Source organism: Cladophialophora carrionii, assembly GCF_000365165.1.
Source record: "Cladophialophora carrionii CBS 160.54 unplaced genomic scaffold supercont1.4, whole genome shotgun sequence".
NCBI lineage: Eukaryota > Fungi > Ascomycota > Eurotiomycetes > Chaetothyriales > Herpotrichiellaceae > Cladophialophora > Cladophialophora carrionii.
Window position 1 is genome coordinate 1,784,758 of NW_008481829.1, and position 16,000 is coordinate 1,800,757.

The 16,000-nt window shown below is 54.4% G+C and overlaps 5 protein-coding genes across 5 annotated transcripts; 2 read left to right on the top strand and 3 right to left on the bottom strand.

Annotated features, from left to right (window-relative positions):
* Positions 1-270: 270 nt before the first annotated feature.
* G647_05304 (uncharacterized protein) lies at positions 271-5,457 on the bottom strand (the record flags this gene model as incomplete). The annotated part of the gene is made up of 4 exons (XM_008729635.1): positions 271-464; positions 527-4,403; positions 4,462-4,914; positions 4,966-5,457. The coding sequence occupies 4 exons, from the start codon at positions 5,455-5,457 to the stop codon at positions 271-273; spliced, it is 5,016 nt and encodes a 1,671-aa protein (XP_008727857.1).
* Positions 5,458-6,609: 1,152 nt separating this feature from the next.
* G647_05305 (peptidyl-prolyl cis-trans isomerase pin4) lies at positions 6,610-7,152 on the top strand (the record flags this gene model as incomplete). Its single annotated transcript, XM_008729636.1, has 3 exons — positions 6,610-6,753; positions 6,835-6,937; positions 7,049-7,152. 3 exons carry the CDS (start codon positions 6,610-6,612, stop codon positions 7,150-7,152), a joined length of 351 nt encoding a protein of 116 aa, XP_008727858.1.
* Positions 7,153-7,488: 336 nt separating this feature from the next.
* On the bottom strand, positions 7,489-8,688 carry G647_05306 (uncharacterized protein; the record flags this gene model as incomplete). Its single annotated transcript, XM_008729637.1, has 1 exon — positions 7,489-8,688. One exon carries the CDS (start codon positions 8,686-8,688, stop codon positions 7,489-7,491), a length of 1,200 nt encoding a protein of 399 aa, XP_008727859.1.
* A 2,810-nt stretch (positions 8,689-11,498) lies between these two features.
* On the top strand, positions 11,499-12,164 carry G647_05307 (uncharacterized protein; the record flags this gene model as incomplete). The annotated part of the gene is made up of 2 exons (XM_008729638.1): positions 11,499-11,809; positions 11,939-12,164. 2 exons carry the CDS (start codon positions 11,499-11,501, stop codon positions 12,162-12,164), a joined length of 537 nt encoding a protein of 178 aa, XP_008727860.1.
* Positions 12,165-13,442: 1,278 nt separating this feature from the next.
* G647_05308 (uncharacterized protein) lies at positions 13,443-15,029 on the bottom strand (the record flags this gene model as incomplete). Its single annotated transcript, XM_008729639.1, has 3 exons — positions 13,443-14,321; positions 14,373-14,830; positions 14,879-15,029. 3 exons carry the CDS (start codon positions 15,027-15,029, stop codon positions 13,443-13,445), a joined length of 1,488 nt encoding a protein of 495 aa, XP_008727861.1.
* Positions 15,030-16,000: the final 971 nt, after the last annotated feature.

A 16,000-nucleotide genomic window follows, 5' to 3' on the forward strand; every position in this document is an offset into this window, starting at 1 on the left:
TGTCTATTCTTCTGAGGCGGCTCAACACAACCCGTGCATACAAATACATCCGAACCACCCGAGTCCAATGCTCAATGCCGCGCCCCCCGATATAGATTCGAACCCCCGATTGCTTCTGTCCGAGGATAATAGCCGGAACGTGCCTCTTTGTCCTGCTTCCTATTAATACCGTTATGCGTCGTGTTCATCAGATCCGTTCGAACCACCCTTGCCACCTGTGCTTTTGTCTTGCAGCGTCCAATCACAAGCGAAATCAAGACCTCATACAGCTCATGCACCGCCCATACCGAGATCGCCCTCCGCATCGACAATGGCAAGCCGCTGCTTTGCCGTCTTGGCTTTCTTGCTCACTCCCCGACCACCTCGAGAACCGGGGCCCTTCTTCGGCGTGGAGGTCTCGGCCGTGCTCACTGGCGTCGCCGCCCCTGATGGCTTCGCTGAAGCGTCTTCGAAATGTCCTTCGCCTACGGATATAACGTTAGCCACAGCACAACGACGGGTCGGTCCACGCAGCCCAATGGCTTACCTTCATGGTACATGTCATCCAGACTCATCTCGCCCTTCTTCTTTCGAGCCGCAGCCGCTTGGGCTTTCTTACTCTGCCTCTTCTTCGAATTTTCATCTTCGGGCTTTTCAGCAGCCTCTTTCTCCTTCTGCTCAATGAGCGCAGCCTGATCGTCGTCGGCAAGCCACATCGCAATGTCTTTGGTGCGGTTCTCGCGCCTATCACGAGTGTTGAAGTCTACACCAGCACCATCTCCACCAGTGATGACCACACGTTGGACTTCTTCCTTTTGCATGGCCCGCTTGCGAATTCGTTCTTCGATGGTGCCGCGAGTGATGAGGCGATAGACAGTGACCTGCTTGGTCTGGCCTAATCTGTGCGCTCGATCCATGGCCTGAGAGTCGATGGTGGGATTCCAGTCCGAGTCGTAGAAGATGACCGTGTCGGCAGACGTCAGATTGATACCAAGACCACCGGCACGAGTGGATAGCAGGAAGATGAAGATCTCCGGTCTTGTCTGGAAGTCGTGCACTGTGTCCCGACGGTCTTCCAGTTTGGTGCTTCCGTCCAATCGACAGTACTTGTAGTTGCGGTATGTGAGATACTCTTCCATCAAGTTGATCATACGAGTCATTTGGAAGTACAGCAGCACACGGTGGCCACCATTCTTGAGTTCCCGGAGGAGCTGGTCCAGTTTCGCAAGCTTGCCGGAGTCTGTCACGAACCTGCGCATCGAAGGGACGGTGATATCGGTGTACCGGGCCTTCACGTTCTCGGGCTTGGGCAGCAGGTCGCAGACCGGGAAGTCGGTGGGGTCCACATCGCGTTCCAACAGCTTCTCCTCGACGGATTCCTCAAGTCCATACAACGGAGCCCGTACATCCATGTTGAAAAACGTCAGCTGGCGTTCAGAAATGGAGGACTGGTCGAAGCAACTGATCTCAATCGGTGGCGCCGATGCCTTCTGTCTTGCGGCCGGCTCGATCACTGCCAACCCTTGATCATCTACAGTGTCCTTAGATATATTGCAGAGCCTGGCCAGGGGCGAATTGGGATCCAGATCCATGAGGGCTCGCCGAGGATTGTTGTTGACGATGTTGAACATAGCATGCACTGGCGGGCCGTGCGCGTCCTCTTTCTCATCGTTGTCGTCGTTTTCCTGGAATATGCATAAGCTCCGCTTAGGCTGTTTCTTTACGCGAACGCTCCGCTCAAAGACACCCAGATCGGCAGCAGAAGCAGCTTCGCCAATCGACGTATCGACAAAGCGGAGGAAGGAAAAGGCTCCATCGCTCTGCATGGAGGACTTGATGTGCTCAGGAGTCCAGATCCGCATCAGCCCACCCATTCCGCTTGTTCTGAAGCCGGCTCGTCTGAAACCGGCCTGAGAATTGCTCGGTCCAGGAATGTCCAGTCTCCCGACATCGTTGCATAGTATTCGAGGCAGGTCGTACTGGATCTGGTTGCGAACAGAGTAACCAACCTGGACGAAGGATCCTTCTCGAACAAACGAGGCAGTCTCTGCATAGTACGACATCGAGTACGGCGACGCAGTATCAGCCCGCTCGAACAGGTCCGGATGGTTGCATACTTTCCTGAACTGCATGACCAGGTTCATCAAAGTGGCAGAGTCCTCATCGCTACCCAAAGTTGCCTTCTCGATCAGGTCCATAATGCTGATCTTGCTGCGGAGATTGGCATAGTATGCTCGTTGTCGGTATGTCAGTTCGCAGAAGACGTCCTTCTCCACCTTGTCGCCTAGCTCCTTCTGCACATGGGCCTTAACACGACGCAACATGAATGGCTTGAGAATCATGTGCAAACGCTTAAGCTGGTCTTGATTGAGTTTCGTGTTGCTCTGAGCATGGCTTTCAATGTCCTTGGAGAACCAGTCGCTAAACTCGTCGTGTGAGTCGAACAGGGTCGGCATGATGAAGTGCAGTAACGCCCACAGCTCCTGCATGTTGTTTTGAATTGGTGTACCTGTGAGCAATAGGCGGTTGCGGCATTGGAAAGCCAGGAGGGTCTTCCATCGCGAACTGCTGGACGATTTGATTGCCTGCGCCTCATCCAAGATCATGTACTGCCATCTGATCTTCTGGAAGTACTGCGCATCCTGAACCACGAGTTGATATGAGGTAACAAGGACGTGAAATTCAGAGTCCTTCGTGTAGGTGATGTGTTTCCGGTCCCAGAATTTGCGTAGAACCTTGCGATCCTTTGCGCTGCCCCAGTACGGAAGGACCTTGATAGCTGGCACGAACTTTGTGATTTCCTGCTGCCAATTGTGCAGCGTTGAGGCAGGAGCAATGACCAGGAACGGACCCCAGATGTTGTGTTGCTCTGCAAGATAGCCCATGACGGAGATAGACTGAACAGTCTTGCCGAGACCCATTTCGTCGGCCAGAATACCGTTGATACCTTGTTCGTACAGGTTGACCAGCCAGTTGAGACCCTTGAGCTGGTATTCCTTGAGTTGGGCCTGCAGCATCTTTGGTTGAGACACTTGAACATCGCCGGCCATGGTAGGATTCTGGAAGTTCATGTCGCTGTTGTCAAAGGCGGCCATCTGATCATCGCCGTTGAAGTTTCGAGCTTTGTCTTGGGCGTCTTGCAGGGCGCTCGCAGCGTTGGCCATCGCGGCTTTACGCAGGTCAGACTCATCTTCGGCATCAAAATCGAGATCTTCGAAGTTGGTGACCTTATGGTTTCCGTGCTCGTCCGAGAGCGACAGGTCATCCATACCCTTGTGGGCGCGGACGTCCTTAGCTGTGGTCTTGTTCCCTGACCCGGCAACCTCAGGGTCATCCGTAGCACGCTCGATCTCGTCGGTTTTGATCTTGCGACTGATGAAGTGCGAGTAGAGCTCGGTCTGTGAGATGAGGAAGTTGAGTTTGCGTTTCTGTCGGTTGGCCTCGCGATCGGCTTCAGCCTTCTTCGCATCCTCAATCTCCTTCCTTTCCGCCATGCGGCGTAAGTCGCGTTCTTCTCGTTCATTGCGTTTCCAGAAGGACATCATCTCACGCATGACCCGTTTCGCCCTGGCTTGCGTATCTTTCATGCTCTTGTTGGTGCGTTCCTGCCATTTACGCGCCTGTTTACTTGCGAGAATGGACGTCTTCCGCAGGTTTTCTCTCTTGGTCTGATCCGAGGCGTTCTTGATCTTGTGGACCTTGGGAATGTCCTTCCTGGCCATATCTCTCCAGATCTGCTCATAAATCTGGTTGTAGCCCTTGGACTCATAGTTGACTGTGGGCGCAGGAGGAGTCGTAACCACGGCCTCCTTGGATTTCTTGCCCTTCGGTGGAGGGACCGGGGTGGCTTCTTCTTTCGGGGCTATATTGATGAGCGCGTCTCGTTCCATCGCATCATAGGCGGCTTGTGCAGCATCTTTTTCCGCTTGCTTCTTCTCTTTTGACTTCTTGGGACGGGCGGAGGGAGCACCGGGCTCCTTCTTGGTGCGCTTCTTGGGCGGCTCGCCAGGTTCGGGGGTGTCGAGCTGGAATGACGACGTGATGCCTCCATCGTAGTTTGGTGCAGGAGCCGGGACTTCCATATCCTCCGGCGCAGGAGGGTCTTCGTTGCGAGCGATAGTCTGTCGGATTTTGGCCTCCAGCTTCTCCGATTGTTGTTTCAGTTTCTGTTGTGCTTCTTCGTCGGGAGCATCTCTAGCCTGCTGCTCGAGCTCTTCTAGTCGCTCTCTGTCATTGCGAATTTGTTGCTCACGGCGGCGCTTTCTCTGCATATCCTTCTTCCTTTCTTTCTCGCTCTGATGGTCCTTGTCCGCGATCTCTTTAGCAGCAACAGGTTCAAACCGTTCGCGATAGCGAGCAGCAGCCTGGTAGGCGTGCTTGTCCATGCCATGAATGTGGGAGTCAAGATAGTACCCCCGACGGCGCTTTAGTGAGGTCAGTTAGGTCTCCTAGGAAGGCAATGCGCAAGGTATGGTCACTTACCTTCCGCTTGTGTAATTCGCTGTCGAGGACGATTGCCGCTCTTTTCTTGCTTCTCTGCTTATAGAGCTGCATGTGTTCAGCCCAGCCAGCATCTTCAACATCGCTAAAAGCAATCTCGTCGATGAGGTTTAAAGCCTTCGATATCTTTTCAAGCTCCTCATCCGTGGCCTTCGTGCGAGGCGGCGGAGGGGGCACATATCTTCTCTGAACCTGCACGGTCTCGGTCTTGGGGGCCGGTTTGGGGTCACCGTTCACGACAGACAGAATCGAGCCGATTTCCGGCAGCTTCGTGGGCTTCTCGGCAACCGGCTTGCTTTCCGCAGCAGGTTTTGAGGGAGGCGTCGCCGGCCGCGGCGCAGGCTGTTTGGATTCGGATGGTTTGGGGGACGGCTCATTGTTTGAGGGACCCAGAATGCTTGCGAAAGACATCGGGTTGCTCGATCTCTCAGGTCTCTGTCGAAACAAGTCAGCATACTCCCTGGCATCGTCAAGGTGTGATCTCACGTCTTTTGACTGCGGTCGCGACTCTGACGAAGATATCTCGCTGGGTCTTCCATTAGTGAGGCTATGGTACTCCCTCAATGGTGACTGCAACGCGGAACTTGTAGGATGCGCGTGGGAGGGAGTGCCGTCGTACTGCGGCGGCATTGTCGGATGGACAAGATGGCCTGAGTATGATCTCTGGAGCGCGAATGGAGGGCTCGATGGTAACGGTTGGTATTGCGGGCCTGCGCCTATCGATGGAGGAGGAGGTGGTGGTGGTGGTAGAGCGTTTGGCGCAGGTAAAGGCGACGCCAGCGTCGGGCGATTGTGAAGCGGGCTCTGTACCAAGGAGGTGGGAGGGAAGGGAGGGGTCTGGACGAGGTGTTGAGGAGGCGGTATTGAGAAGGGTTCATGGCCGAAGAATGGGCGGTTCGGGCGAGTTGGTGAATATGGTGGAGGATATTGATTCGATTGCGACGGTGATCGCACCGCGTAGGGCGACGAGCCAGACATTGTGGAATTCTTTTCGGGGCGCCGTGTCCACGGACGGTCGCGTGGGTTTAAAATTATCGTGAAGGTGTTGTCCAACTGACAGGCACCGGTGGTAAGGATTTATCTTTCGCCCTCGTTCGCATTTGCCATCATCAACCCGGTGGTTCAGTGGTGCGAGCGGCTTAGACGGTTTTTTCTCGACAACAGGATGGTCGATGTCAAGGTGGACTGCGGAGGATGGCCGAGCCTTCAGTCCGTGCCTGAGACTTCCACAGGAGTTCGGCTGATGCAGCCAGATCGTGTCCTCGGGTTGGATTCAGTTATTCAAGGGGGCAGGTGGCATCAGCGTTGAGCTGGGAAATGGAAATCTAAATGACCTCCTCCCAATTGGGAGATGAGATTGTGTTGATGAGTTGATGGGTTGATGGGAACAGGGCGAGGGTGAAGAGGGATGGTGGCGATGAGAAGACGCCGGGTCATGGTTCAGTCGCAGCTGGTGCAGCCGTAACTGCATCGCAAAGCCAAAGCTCACATCCGCATTACTATCCATCGCAAATCGCAGCCCGACGAAGACTCGCTGGCCCTGGTCACGTGATGCGAGTCTGCTACTCTAAATGTACAGGGGTCTATATAGGCGTGCCGATGACGATGGAGTTTTATCAACAGCGTCCTGAATTTGAAGTTTCCCGGATGCACGGTGCGTGCTCTGGAGTTGAGGTGTCTCTGTGCTGAACGTGCCGGAAGGGGTGTGCAGGGCGGCGGCTTGGAAGCGCAGAGAATGACGGGGCGGGTGCTGAGGGCAGCCTCTGACTTCGACCTTGCTCAAGAATCCCCCGTCTCGCGATGGGGGAAGATGAACACAGGGCACACGCCCTCACTGGCACACAGGCACACTGGCAGCTCCCGAGACAGCCAAGGTGGGGCTGGAAGCGTGTCATTGATTGCTGCAAGCGATGACTTGGCGCGCGCTCCCGTGCCATATCGGGGCCACTCCAAACTCTATTGCTTCCATGTCTCTTTGGCACCTGTGGTGACCATAAGCCTGCGAGATCCCCTTATTCGCCTGCCTGTGGTCTCGCTCTTCACCACCGACTCGAGCCCCGTATTCCGGGCCCTGTCGCGGGAGTTCTTTTTTGATCAAGACCCAGTCCAGCATACGTGCGAGCAATCTTGATGGCGCCAAAAGGCAAAGATTCCGGCAAAGCCTCATCCGGCAACGGTAAAGGCAAAGGCAAAGGCAAAGATGACGATGGTTCATCAGCTGGTGGCGGTGGAAAGCTCAAAGCAGCCCAATCCATCAATGTCAGACATATCTTGGTAGGTTGATCGAGCACTCGACTCTTCCGAGAACCCGATCATGTCTGTTCCAAGGTGAGCTGATTACCGGCCTTCAATCAGTGCGAGAAGCACTCGAAGAAAGAAGAGGCCCTGACAAAGCTGCGAGAGGGTGCGAAATTCGACGATGTGGCGCGGGACTACAGCGAGGACAAGGCTCGACAAGGTATGACTGAGTCGTTATTCGCCGTTGGCCTTTCGGCAATGCATGGCATCAGCAACCCGCCGAATCCGTCCGTCAGATCGGCTAACATGAACCAAAATTCTTGTCATACAGGCGGTTCATTAGGCTGGAAAACGAGAGGCAGCTTACACGGCGATTTTGAGAAAGTGGCCTACGAGCTGGAACCATCCACCACAGCCAATCCCAAATGTGAGTGATCTTGTGGTTCTTGATTTTGTATGTTCAGCCTGCTGGGTATCAATGACCGTGTGTTGCTGTTTATTCTATCTACCTGTACAAACGGTACGGTCGGCGAAATGAGCGATGTGAAGCTATCTGAGTTCTTCCAAAGGAAGAGGAAAAAAGCCAGCGTATGTGCGACAAGATGGGCATGCTGTGCGAACATCCAAACAGAAGGACCGTTTCCCCTTTGTCGCCTTTCGCTGATCATCGGTTCGCCACACAGATGCCGAAGTGAAAACAAGTCATGGCTACCATATCGTCATGGTGGAAGGCCGTAAGTAAGTGCTGTCGCGATTCATGAACCGGGATTGTCAGTGGATGAGTGGACTGGCGACGGTCACGTCCGCGAGGACATCTAGGGCAATGTGGTCAAGGTGGTGCTTTCGTTTCCGGGGAGACTTGTTCTCGGGCAGGATCATGATATCGATGATTGGCAGTCTGGCTTTGGCGGGTTCTGGGGGGGTGCGACTAGCCTTGGGTGGACCGTCCACGCTGGAATGTACGGACCCGGCTGGACTGAGTCGGTCTTGAGGCGGAGTAATGCGAGCAGCCTGGTGAATAGCCACCTGGGTTGCCTGCTCAGAAGCCCTCTCCTTCAGCCGTTCTCCGAGGTCCAGTGTCAGAAAACCACTTGATCTGACCTCCTCTTGTGGTGGTGACAGGCGTTGTGGCAGATTGACAAAAGTTGCAGGTCGTGGCACTTCGGCAACCAGGTTGAGAATGCCGCTAGAACGAGGTCCCTCGGGCACGACAGCAGGAGGCGGTGCAACACCGTTGGGAGACAGCGCCCGCGAAGACGGCGTGCGGACGGATGCTCCGTCGTTGCTGGAAGAGATGCGCCTGAAGTTATCATCGGCTGATGACATGTAGTCGGGTTGGAAGTTTTGCTCGTGAATGTGATTTCGAGCCACCCGTCGCCGCTTGGACCGGCTACCCTCGAGTTCATCCATTCTCTTCTCCATCAACATGGTTGCATCGTCGACCGCGACCACACGTTCTCTCAGACGAACTTGCTCGTCATAGTTGCCCTCGACCTTGTCTTCGATGTCAACGATGCGTCGACGCATTTCCTTTTCGCTTTGGTAGAAGGGCGCCAAGGCCTCGCGCAAGATGCGCACTTCTCTCTCCCACATCGATCTTTCCCTTTGTAAAGCATTTTCTCGATCGCTGCGCTCATTCTGGATTGTCTCTTCCATGCGCTTGACTTTTTCAACGAGGATGTTTATTTTATCAAGAAGGGCATTGACTGTATCTGAAGGTGGCTGTTTATCATGGGTTTCATTATGGACGTGGTAGCACGCTTGGTGACCACATTCGCAGATTGTGCCTGGCGCGCTGCGACTGAGATGGAAGGACTGGCACGAACATCGTTGATTCTGTGCCGCAGGGTGTAGCAGGAGATAGCGACATTCTCCGGCGGGAAGGGGTCGGGCGCCTTCACCGGGCAAGCGGAGAGGACGATGTTCGTGGGCAAAGGGTGAGGGAAGCGGCAGCGCGTTCGAGCCAAACATCTAGCCCACGGCCGTGCGGCACGTAAGTCCGACTAGAGACTCCGAAATCCAATGAGCGAACCTCTATAAAGCATACAGAGATGCCCGTGAGGTTAAGAGGTCCCGGGGGAATCCCCCTCCTCCCCCTCAGAGGAGGGCGATATCACCAGGTGTACGATATTTGTGTCCAGGGAACTGTCTGGAGTGAACTGTTTGACCTGCGAGCTGTCAGCCTCCCTTATCGTTATCGCGGGTCAAGGTACGGTGAGTGACCCTGGCGGTGTCACGTACGCAGTCTGTCGGGGCTGGGTGTTACCACGGCGCGAAGCTCTTTCTCAGAGAACTCCAGCTGAACGTGTACCACAGATAAGTGCTCATTGTAGATCGGCGACGAGGGATTGAGAGGAGAGGGAGAGGGCGAGGGGGGAAAACAAAGTTCGCGGAACTGGCAAGCAGTAAACACTGCTGATGGTCAAGAGCAGTTTATCAGCTAGGTGGATGTTCTTGGATGGACAGCGATGAAAGGCCGTTATCTGGCGTGGATGCTGAGGTGCAGGACGCAGTCGCCCAGTGCGTCTCGGGTCAATCGAGGGTTTCTGCCGGCAAGACAGAGTCAGGGAGGCATGTGCCTGCGTGCCGCCAGGCAAATGGGCCTTGTCAGTCCCGTTGGAGTGGGTCGGGTCGAATCAGACGGCGTTTAGCAATCGGGGGTGTCAGGAAATGGCAGAATGCAGCCAGGGTGGACATGGATCGGAAGAAGCGTTGGCGTGCTGCTAGCCTCCAACGATGCCCGACGTTTCGTCGCTGGTGTGTAACGCAGGCAGGCGATCTTGATGGGCTGGATGGCTGCTGATGCGCACGGCCAGTTGAGAGATGATGGTGTATGATAAGGATAAGGCTAGTGAGGCTGCTTCAACTGCCAGGTTCTCGTTCTTAGGCCTTGACTCGCTCAGCACTTGCATTTGTCGCGGTAAGGCGGAACGGAACAACGTGGGATCCCCGCCGACAAGGTTCGACTCGAGCCCGTTCTTGACCCCCACCAAAGGATCCTTGTTCCTTCCATATCATCATGCAACTTTCGTATGAAAAGGAAAACATCCCTGAGGAAGCGAAGGCCCGCCCAAGAGGGTGAGCGAGATAGCGGCAGCAGCAGCAGCAGCATCAGTCACCAGTCAGTCCCGGTACATGGATGCGTTGGAAAGGCGGACTCCTCGATCACTTCACCTCCTCCCTAGGTTGTACTCAGCCCGAACGAGCGTGTCGAAGTGGGGTTTACCCTCCCCCATGGGAGAGGTTCGGGAGTGGAACAACGCGACCATAGCTCGTTCTCGGACACCAAATCGCGATGTGATAGGGAAGTACCGGAGAGTGCCCATTCAAAAGTTTGAGGACGGATTACAGGGTACAGTACTCCGTTCCTGCCTAGTCGATCTGTCACTTTCAGTGCAATTACACATGGCAATGAGATGCTCACTGGCCAGCAATTTGACCGCCTCTGATGTACTGGGTACTCCGTACATGTGCATTCTGGGACGCCATGATTGTCAGGGACGGCAACCGCGAGGGCCCGGGCCTGCCGTTAGATCAACGATATTAACTCGTAGTCAAGACCCAGTCGAGCCCGGACATGCAGAACTCTGACCCAATGGGTCACAATCATTCTCCCACTGTGTAAGCATGGGGGTATGGGATTGGGGGGAGGGGAGCAGTGATGGACTGTTGGGTACGAGAAAGGTGGTGTGCCACGAGTGGGACGGTTGATAGGCTGTAACCCGTACAGTACGGAGTAAACGTGCCTGGAAGATTCCATCATAATCATCTACTTGTTCGTGCTCGAAAAGCCTCGAGCACGGAATCGACTCTAGCCCCCGTGCCCCAAGGCAAAGACCCCTCGCATCTCAATATGGTGGAGGATACACGGCCAGTCCACTGTTGATCACCAGGTGTTGACCTCATCGGAATCAGTTTGTCCGGTTTGCATGAAGCAGTCTCTCGCCTAATACCTAACTAGGGCCTGATCGCTCTCCTGCCAGCGAGACCAAAATCGGCACAATTCAGCGAACGGTTTCATAGCGAATTTTCGAGAAGGCCTAAATATCCGCGACTTACTGCCGAGGCTTTGTCGCTTCGAGGTCACAGCTAAGGGTAAGAGTTAGGTAACTGTGTCACACGGCAGGACTCTCCCACACTATCGGTGCCATGGTCGCCTTGGTGGACTGGGTCCTGGACTGTCGAAGGCCAAGCGTCAAAGCGCTGGAGGCCTGCGCAATATGTCACGCATTATCGACGGTCTTCCCACCCCTGGCGTGGTGACATGCGAGTCACGTTTTGGTGGCGAGTACAAAGTACACAGTAAGCATGTCTTTCGTTGCCTGCTCATTCACTGCGTGACCGTCGTCTCCAACGTTTTTCCGACTGGAGCAAGAATGACGAGCCGGGTTCGGCGGCTGTAGGCAGCAGTGGCTGAGCAGCTGAGTAAGAGATCGTTTTGGCGGTGCCGACGGCGCCGGAACCACCAACGTCTCATAATCAATGACTGGACGCTGTAGAGACCACCGACGTCTTTGTCGATTGGATTGATGAGCCGCTTGCCCTCGGCTCATTTCGTCTTCAGACACAAGGAAAGACGATTGTGAGACTCAACTTACCATCTCACAGAACCCTCGGCATTAGCGACTGCGCAGCCTTTGCAAGAGGAAGCCAGCCTCAGCCATCAGCAAATTGAAACCGTGAAGCGCATGCGCTCACCTACCGCAGCCTGAGCAGCAACTTATTACCTCTCGCTCTCTTCCCCTTCTCCTCTACGCTCCCTCCCACGCTCCGCTTAAACAATGGCCGACAACCAAAAATTCGAACCTCCTTCGGGCCCTCCTCCCGGCTTAGCACTACAAGCGCCCCCCCAAGTCCACCACGATGCCGGCCCTTACTACCCGCCCGACGCCGCGATCGACAACACACGTGGCCCTCAAAAATACCCGCCAGCACAAGATCCCTCTGGAGGCTACCTACCGCCCCAAGGCTGGAACCAAGGTCCACCAGGTGGTCCATGGCAGGGCCCGCCAGGTCAACAACCGCCCTATGGCTATTATGGTCCGCCAGGGCCGCAGCAGGGCATGTATTACCAACAGGGACCGCCGGTAGTGTATTTAGACCGGAGTCGAGGCCAATCAGGCGCAGATGGGTGCTGTGCTGCGTTTCTCGCCGCCTTGACGTGCTGTTGTTGTCTTGAACTTTTGTTCTAAAGCGATGACATGGGATTGTATGATACTAGGCGTTCAGGCGGATTTGGCCGGGATGTGTCGGCGTTGAAGAGACCTCCACAGGCGACGAACGGCTTTCTTCTGGAACCACAGGATGGCTTCATGGTAAGAGATGTTCCTGGATTTGTGTGCCAACACGGGGAAAAGCATATTGATTTCCAACCTGTTTCTTGCAAGAACGTCGAACATGGCATCGTCTTCATGCTTTCTACGTCCCGCTCGAATGGAGGCCAGTGAGACAAGAATCATAACGCACACACCTTGTTCCACCTCGTCTCCCCTGCTCTCTATATTTACTTCACTGGCACTGCACATTGATCAATCCTCTGTTCTGTTTGTTCGTTCGTTCGTTCTTCGACTATCACGGGCCGGAGCGTCACCAGCGTGAGATATCACCGTGCTGGCTGCCTGCCTCGAGCAATCGGGAAGCTAAACCATCACCATGCGATATGGGTACCACCGAGCCAGTCAACCTCTTAAGCAGCCCCCAACAACCCTACCTACCAGATGTCCCTCAAACGCCGGAAACCCAACAAATGTGCAACCCGAGCTGTGGCATCCTTCACGTGAGCAGATCTCATCTTCTCGGCGCGGAACGCACCACAGTGAGCGAAAGAATCGATTCGGGTTGACGTTCTAGTCATCGAACATCGAATATCGAGCATCGAGCAAAAACCCCTCCATTTCATTCCCTCATATACGTGGCCCCTAACCGTCCACATCATCCAAAATCTTTCACAAGGGTGGCGCGAGTAGATCCAAGCATACGACGCCAGACCAGCAATCAATCAATCAATCCACCGATCCAGCAATGATGCAGCCCCATCTCTCCTCGAAGTACACCTCCCTCGGAAAGAGACCCAAGGTGATCCTGCCGACTGATCAGATCCATCGCCTCCTCTGCATCACAGCGCTGCTTCCCGCCGTGATGCTGATGATGATCTTCTTCTTCTACTACTACTTGTTCTTCTTCGTCATTCAAGGCACCAAGGATCAGTATAGCCCTGTACTCCACCACGGCGGCGCGTCGCAGCTTAGAAGGAGATTCGATCAGAAAGCATCGTCACAGTCAGTGTCAGGGGCGGCAATAGGAACATGCTACGCTACAAGCGACCTGCCACTGATCGTGCTGGGCGTGATCTTCATGGTGCTTGGGCTGGAACTCACAGGGTGGTCATGTTGTATTGTGTCTAGAGGCCGAATGCGGGTGTCGAGGAGTTTTGGTGGGTGATAGGGAATCTAGAGTCGGTGCCTATTGTATTGTGAAGCTGGGCAGGGAGCATGCCAAGAATCAGGTTAATGGATGCAAGAATGACACTTAGGCTGAGGGACATGCAAGCTCTCAATTGTTAATTTGTTGGCAGAACGTCTGCTCAATTGCAATCGTCATCACATAAGGTACTGGTGGATAAGCCACGGGTATAATACAGGGATGGGTCTGAGAACCACAGCCATCTGATCGCAGATCAGTGGTAAAAATCAGCACCGGCATACGTTGGCATCATTTCGTCTCGTTCATTTCTTCACCATAAGCACTGCACCGTCATACACCTTTTGAACTTCAGGTGTCACCATGGTGAATGGCTTGGCGTCCCGTCCTGCAAACAGACCGATGACCGTGGCGAGCGCTGGTCGGGCATCTCTCTGCACTGGCGTCCAGTGTCCGCTGCGTGGTAGGAGTGTGACTTCGCTGTATTTCGCCAGGTAATCTCCAATGCCGTCCAGACAGATTGGTCGCGAACAAGCTTGATCTTTCTCCCCCCAGAGAACGTAGGTAGGTGCATGCAAACTTCCCTTGTACTGATCGAGGAACAAAGAGTTTGAGACCGAGGAACGACGGCGACCAGGACTACTGGACTCGGATGCCGAAGTCTCAAGAGCATAGAGGTCAGTGATGGTCTCAAGCGACTTCGCCCATGGTCGCCAACCTGCCCCATCACGGTAATAACCTGTCATGTTCCAGAATGCTTCTCCTGGGGATTTGGCCCGTTCCAGCACGCTCGAACCGTAAGTGTCTCCATGCTTCTCTCCATCAACGCCATTTGTGCCATTGATTGTGGAAGTTGATGTTCTGCACTCCTCTGGCCCGGGGCCAAAGCTCGAAGCCATACACTCCTGCACACGGTACTCCTTTGAGCCTCTGCCATATCCAGACCAATTCGCTCCACGGACGAATGAGTAGTTTCCGGCTACGCCTAGATACTTGACAAGCACTGCTGGAAGGTGGAAGGCGAAGATGTAGCCCATCAACATGGTTTGCATCATCAATGGTTTCAAGGCATTGAAGGCCTTGGACAGGCAGCCGAAGTTCTGCTTTGGGGCGTGTTTGAACTGTTTGAAGATCTTCGAGGCCGAATTCAAAATCCGGTCTTTGTTTGCGAAAGCGAGTTCGACCTGGGGGTCCGGTCAGCCGGTGGACACGAACTACTTTGTAACATGACTTACATGCGGCGCATTGGTCAGAATGAATCGATCGGCGAGAGAGGACGCTTCCGCGGCCAGGCGGAACCCTAGCACACAGCCCCAATCGTGACCAACAATGAAGGTGTTGGTGTCCTCAGACGCCTCTGGCGGGATGTATTTGTCTCTCATGGCCACCACGAATTCTGTGAGCGCTTCGAGGACTTCCGTGTCGTACTTCTTGAAGCTGTCACTCCCGCCGTAGCCTGGCAGATCCACGCAGACAAGTGTAGCATCTCGCACTGGCATAGCCGGCTCTTGCATTAGATGCCTCCACATCATCGAGCTGTCGGGGAACCCATGGAAGAAGATAACAAGATTGTCTCGCGAAGGTGTCGCTCGGTTGCTGATATAGTGTAGTTTGAGGTCGCTGCGCAGGGTATAGAAGTAATGCTTGAAGCCCGGTAGAGGTGCTTTGGCTAAATTCCAGAAACGATCTCTCTCTGTGATCTTGTCAGCATCGCCATTACACGTCTCGCTAGGTTATTCACCAATGGCAAATTGCAGCTCATCCTGCTCCGTGTCCTTCTTGAAGAAGGTTCCATTCTTGATGAACAAGCCCAGGAACAAGCACCAGTTGAAGAAGCCGAAGACATAGAATGAGGCTCTTCGAGAGAGTAGACCTATCACACTAGAGGCCATGGTGGTAAGGGCTAAATCAGAAGATGTTGGACCATCGAAGCTGGAGGGGTCGGTCCCTTCGACGGCGTTGTCAGCTCCTCGTCAAGGGCGGCACACCGAATGGCTCGGGCTTCGTCAGCGAGGTATTTCCTCAAGACTACATGTAGTGAGACGACGAGATAAGTTTCTTAATCTGGGTGGAAAGGGTGTCGGGAGACAAAGACAATCAAGCAACTCGTGACTGTTCAAAGGCCTAGCTTGAGGGCAGGAGCAAACATTCACTGCAGCGTGGCACCTGCCGAGACGATCCTTCCATCTTTTAGGGCCATGAGCACCATCTCGCTCTGCGTTCTCCCAGGATATGCCAGTCTGTGCACAAATCATCCAAGGGAACACAGGCAAACTCCAATTCCAGGCGACTCGCGTGCGTGAGATGGGGAGGCATCACGATGGATCGCCCGATGCAGAAGCGATAGACAACAGACACGCGGAAGAGCAGCGTGAGGTGGAGGTTCCGGCTCAACCCCGCTGTCCACCATTGGCACTGCCACTCTCACTTCCCACTGACTTTCCTCTCACCTCCCTCTCACCTACGAGTAGCTGTCCAGTTACCGATGACATGCAGATCCAGACTACAGGTCTCCCGACGCTTACCAACACCGCAAAACTCAGAACTTGCATGGAGATCTTCACTCATTGCGGTGTGCCATTGTCAGGGCAGCCCAATGCACATCTTTTCTTGTTGCAGCGGTGGTGACCATACCTCGTCAGACCTCATCAAGATGCTGAGCACCATAGGGTCGGACGCGTGCTGGCCTCGAATAACACGGTAAACTAGGGCCTGTCACTAGGCCCGAACAGCAGGCACGAAAGCGTCTTGAGAGACAAAGTCAGGGTTTTGAAATATGTCGCCCTCAGTTTGAACTGTCTATCTAACCAGCAGGCCCCGGGAGCCTGGGATATTGTCGCTGGTTTGCCCCTTTCCCTGACAT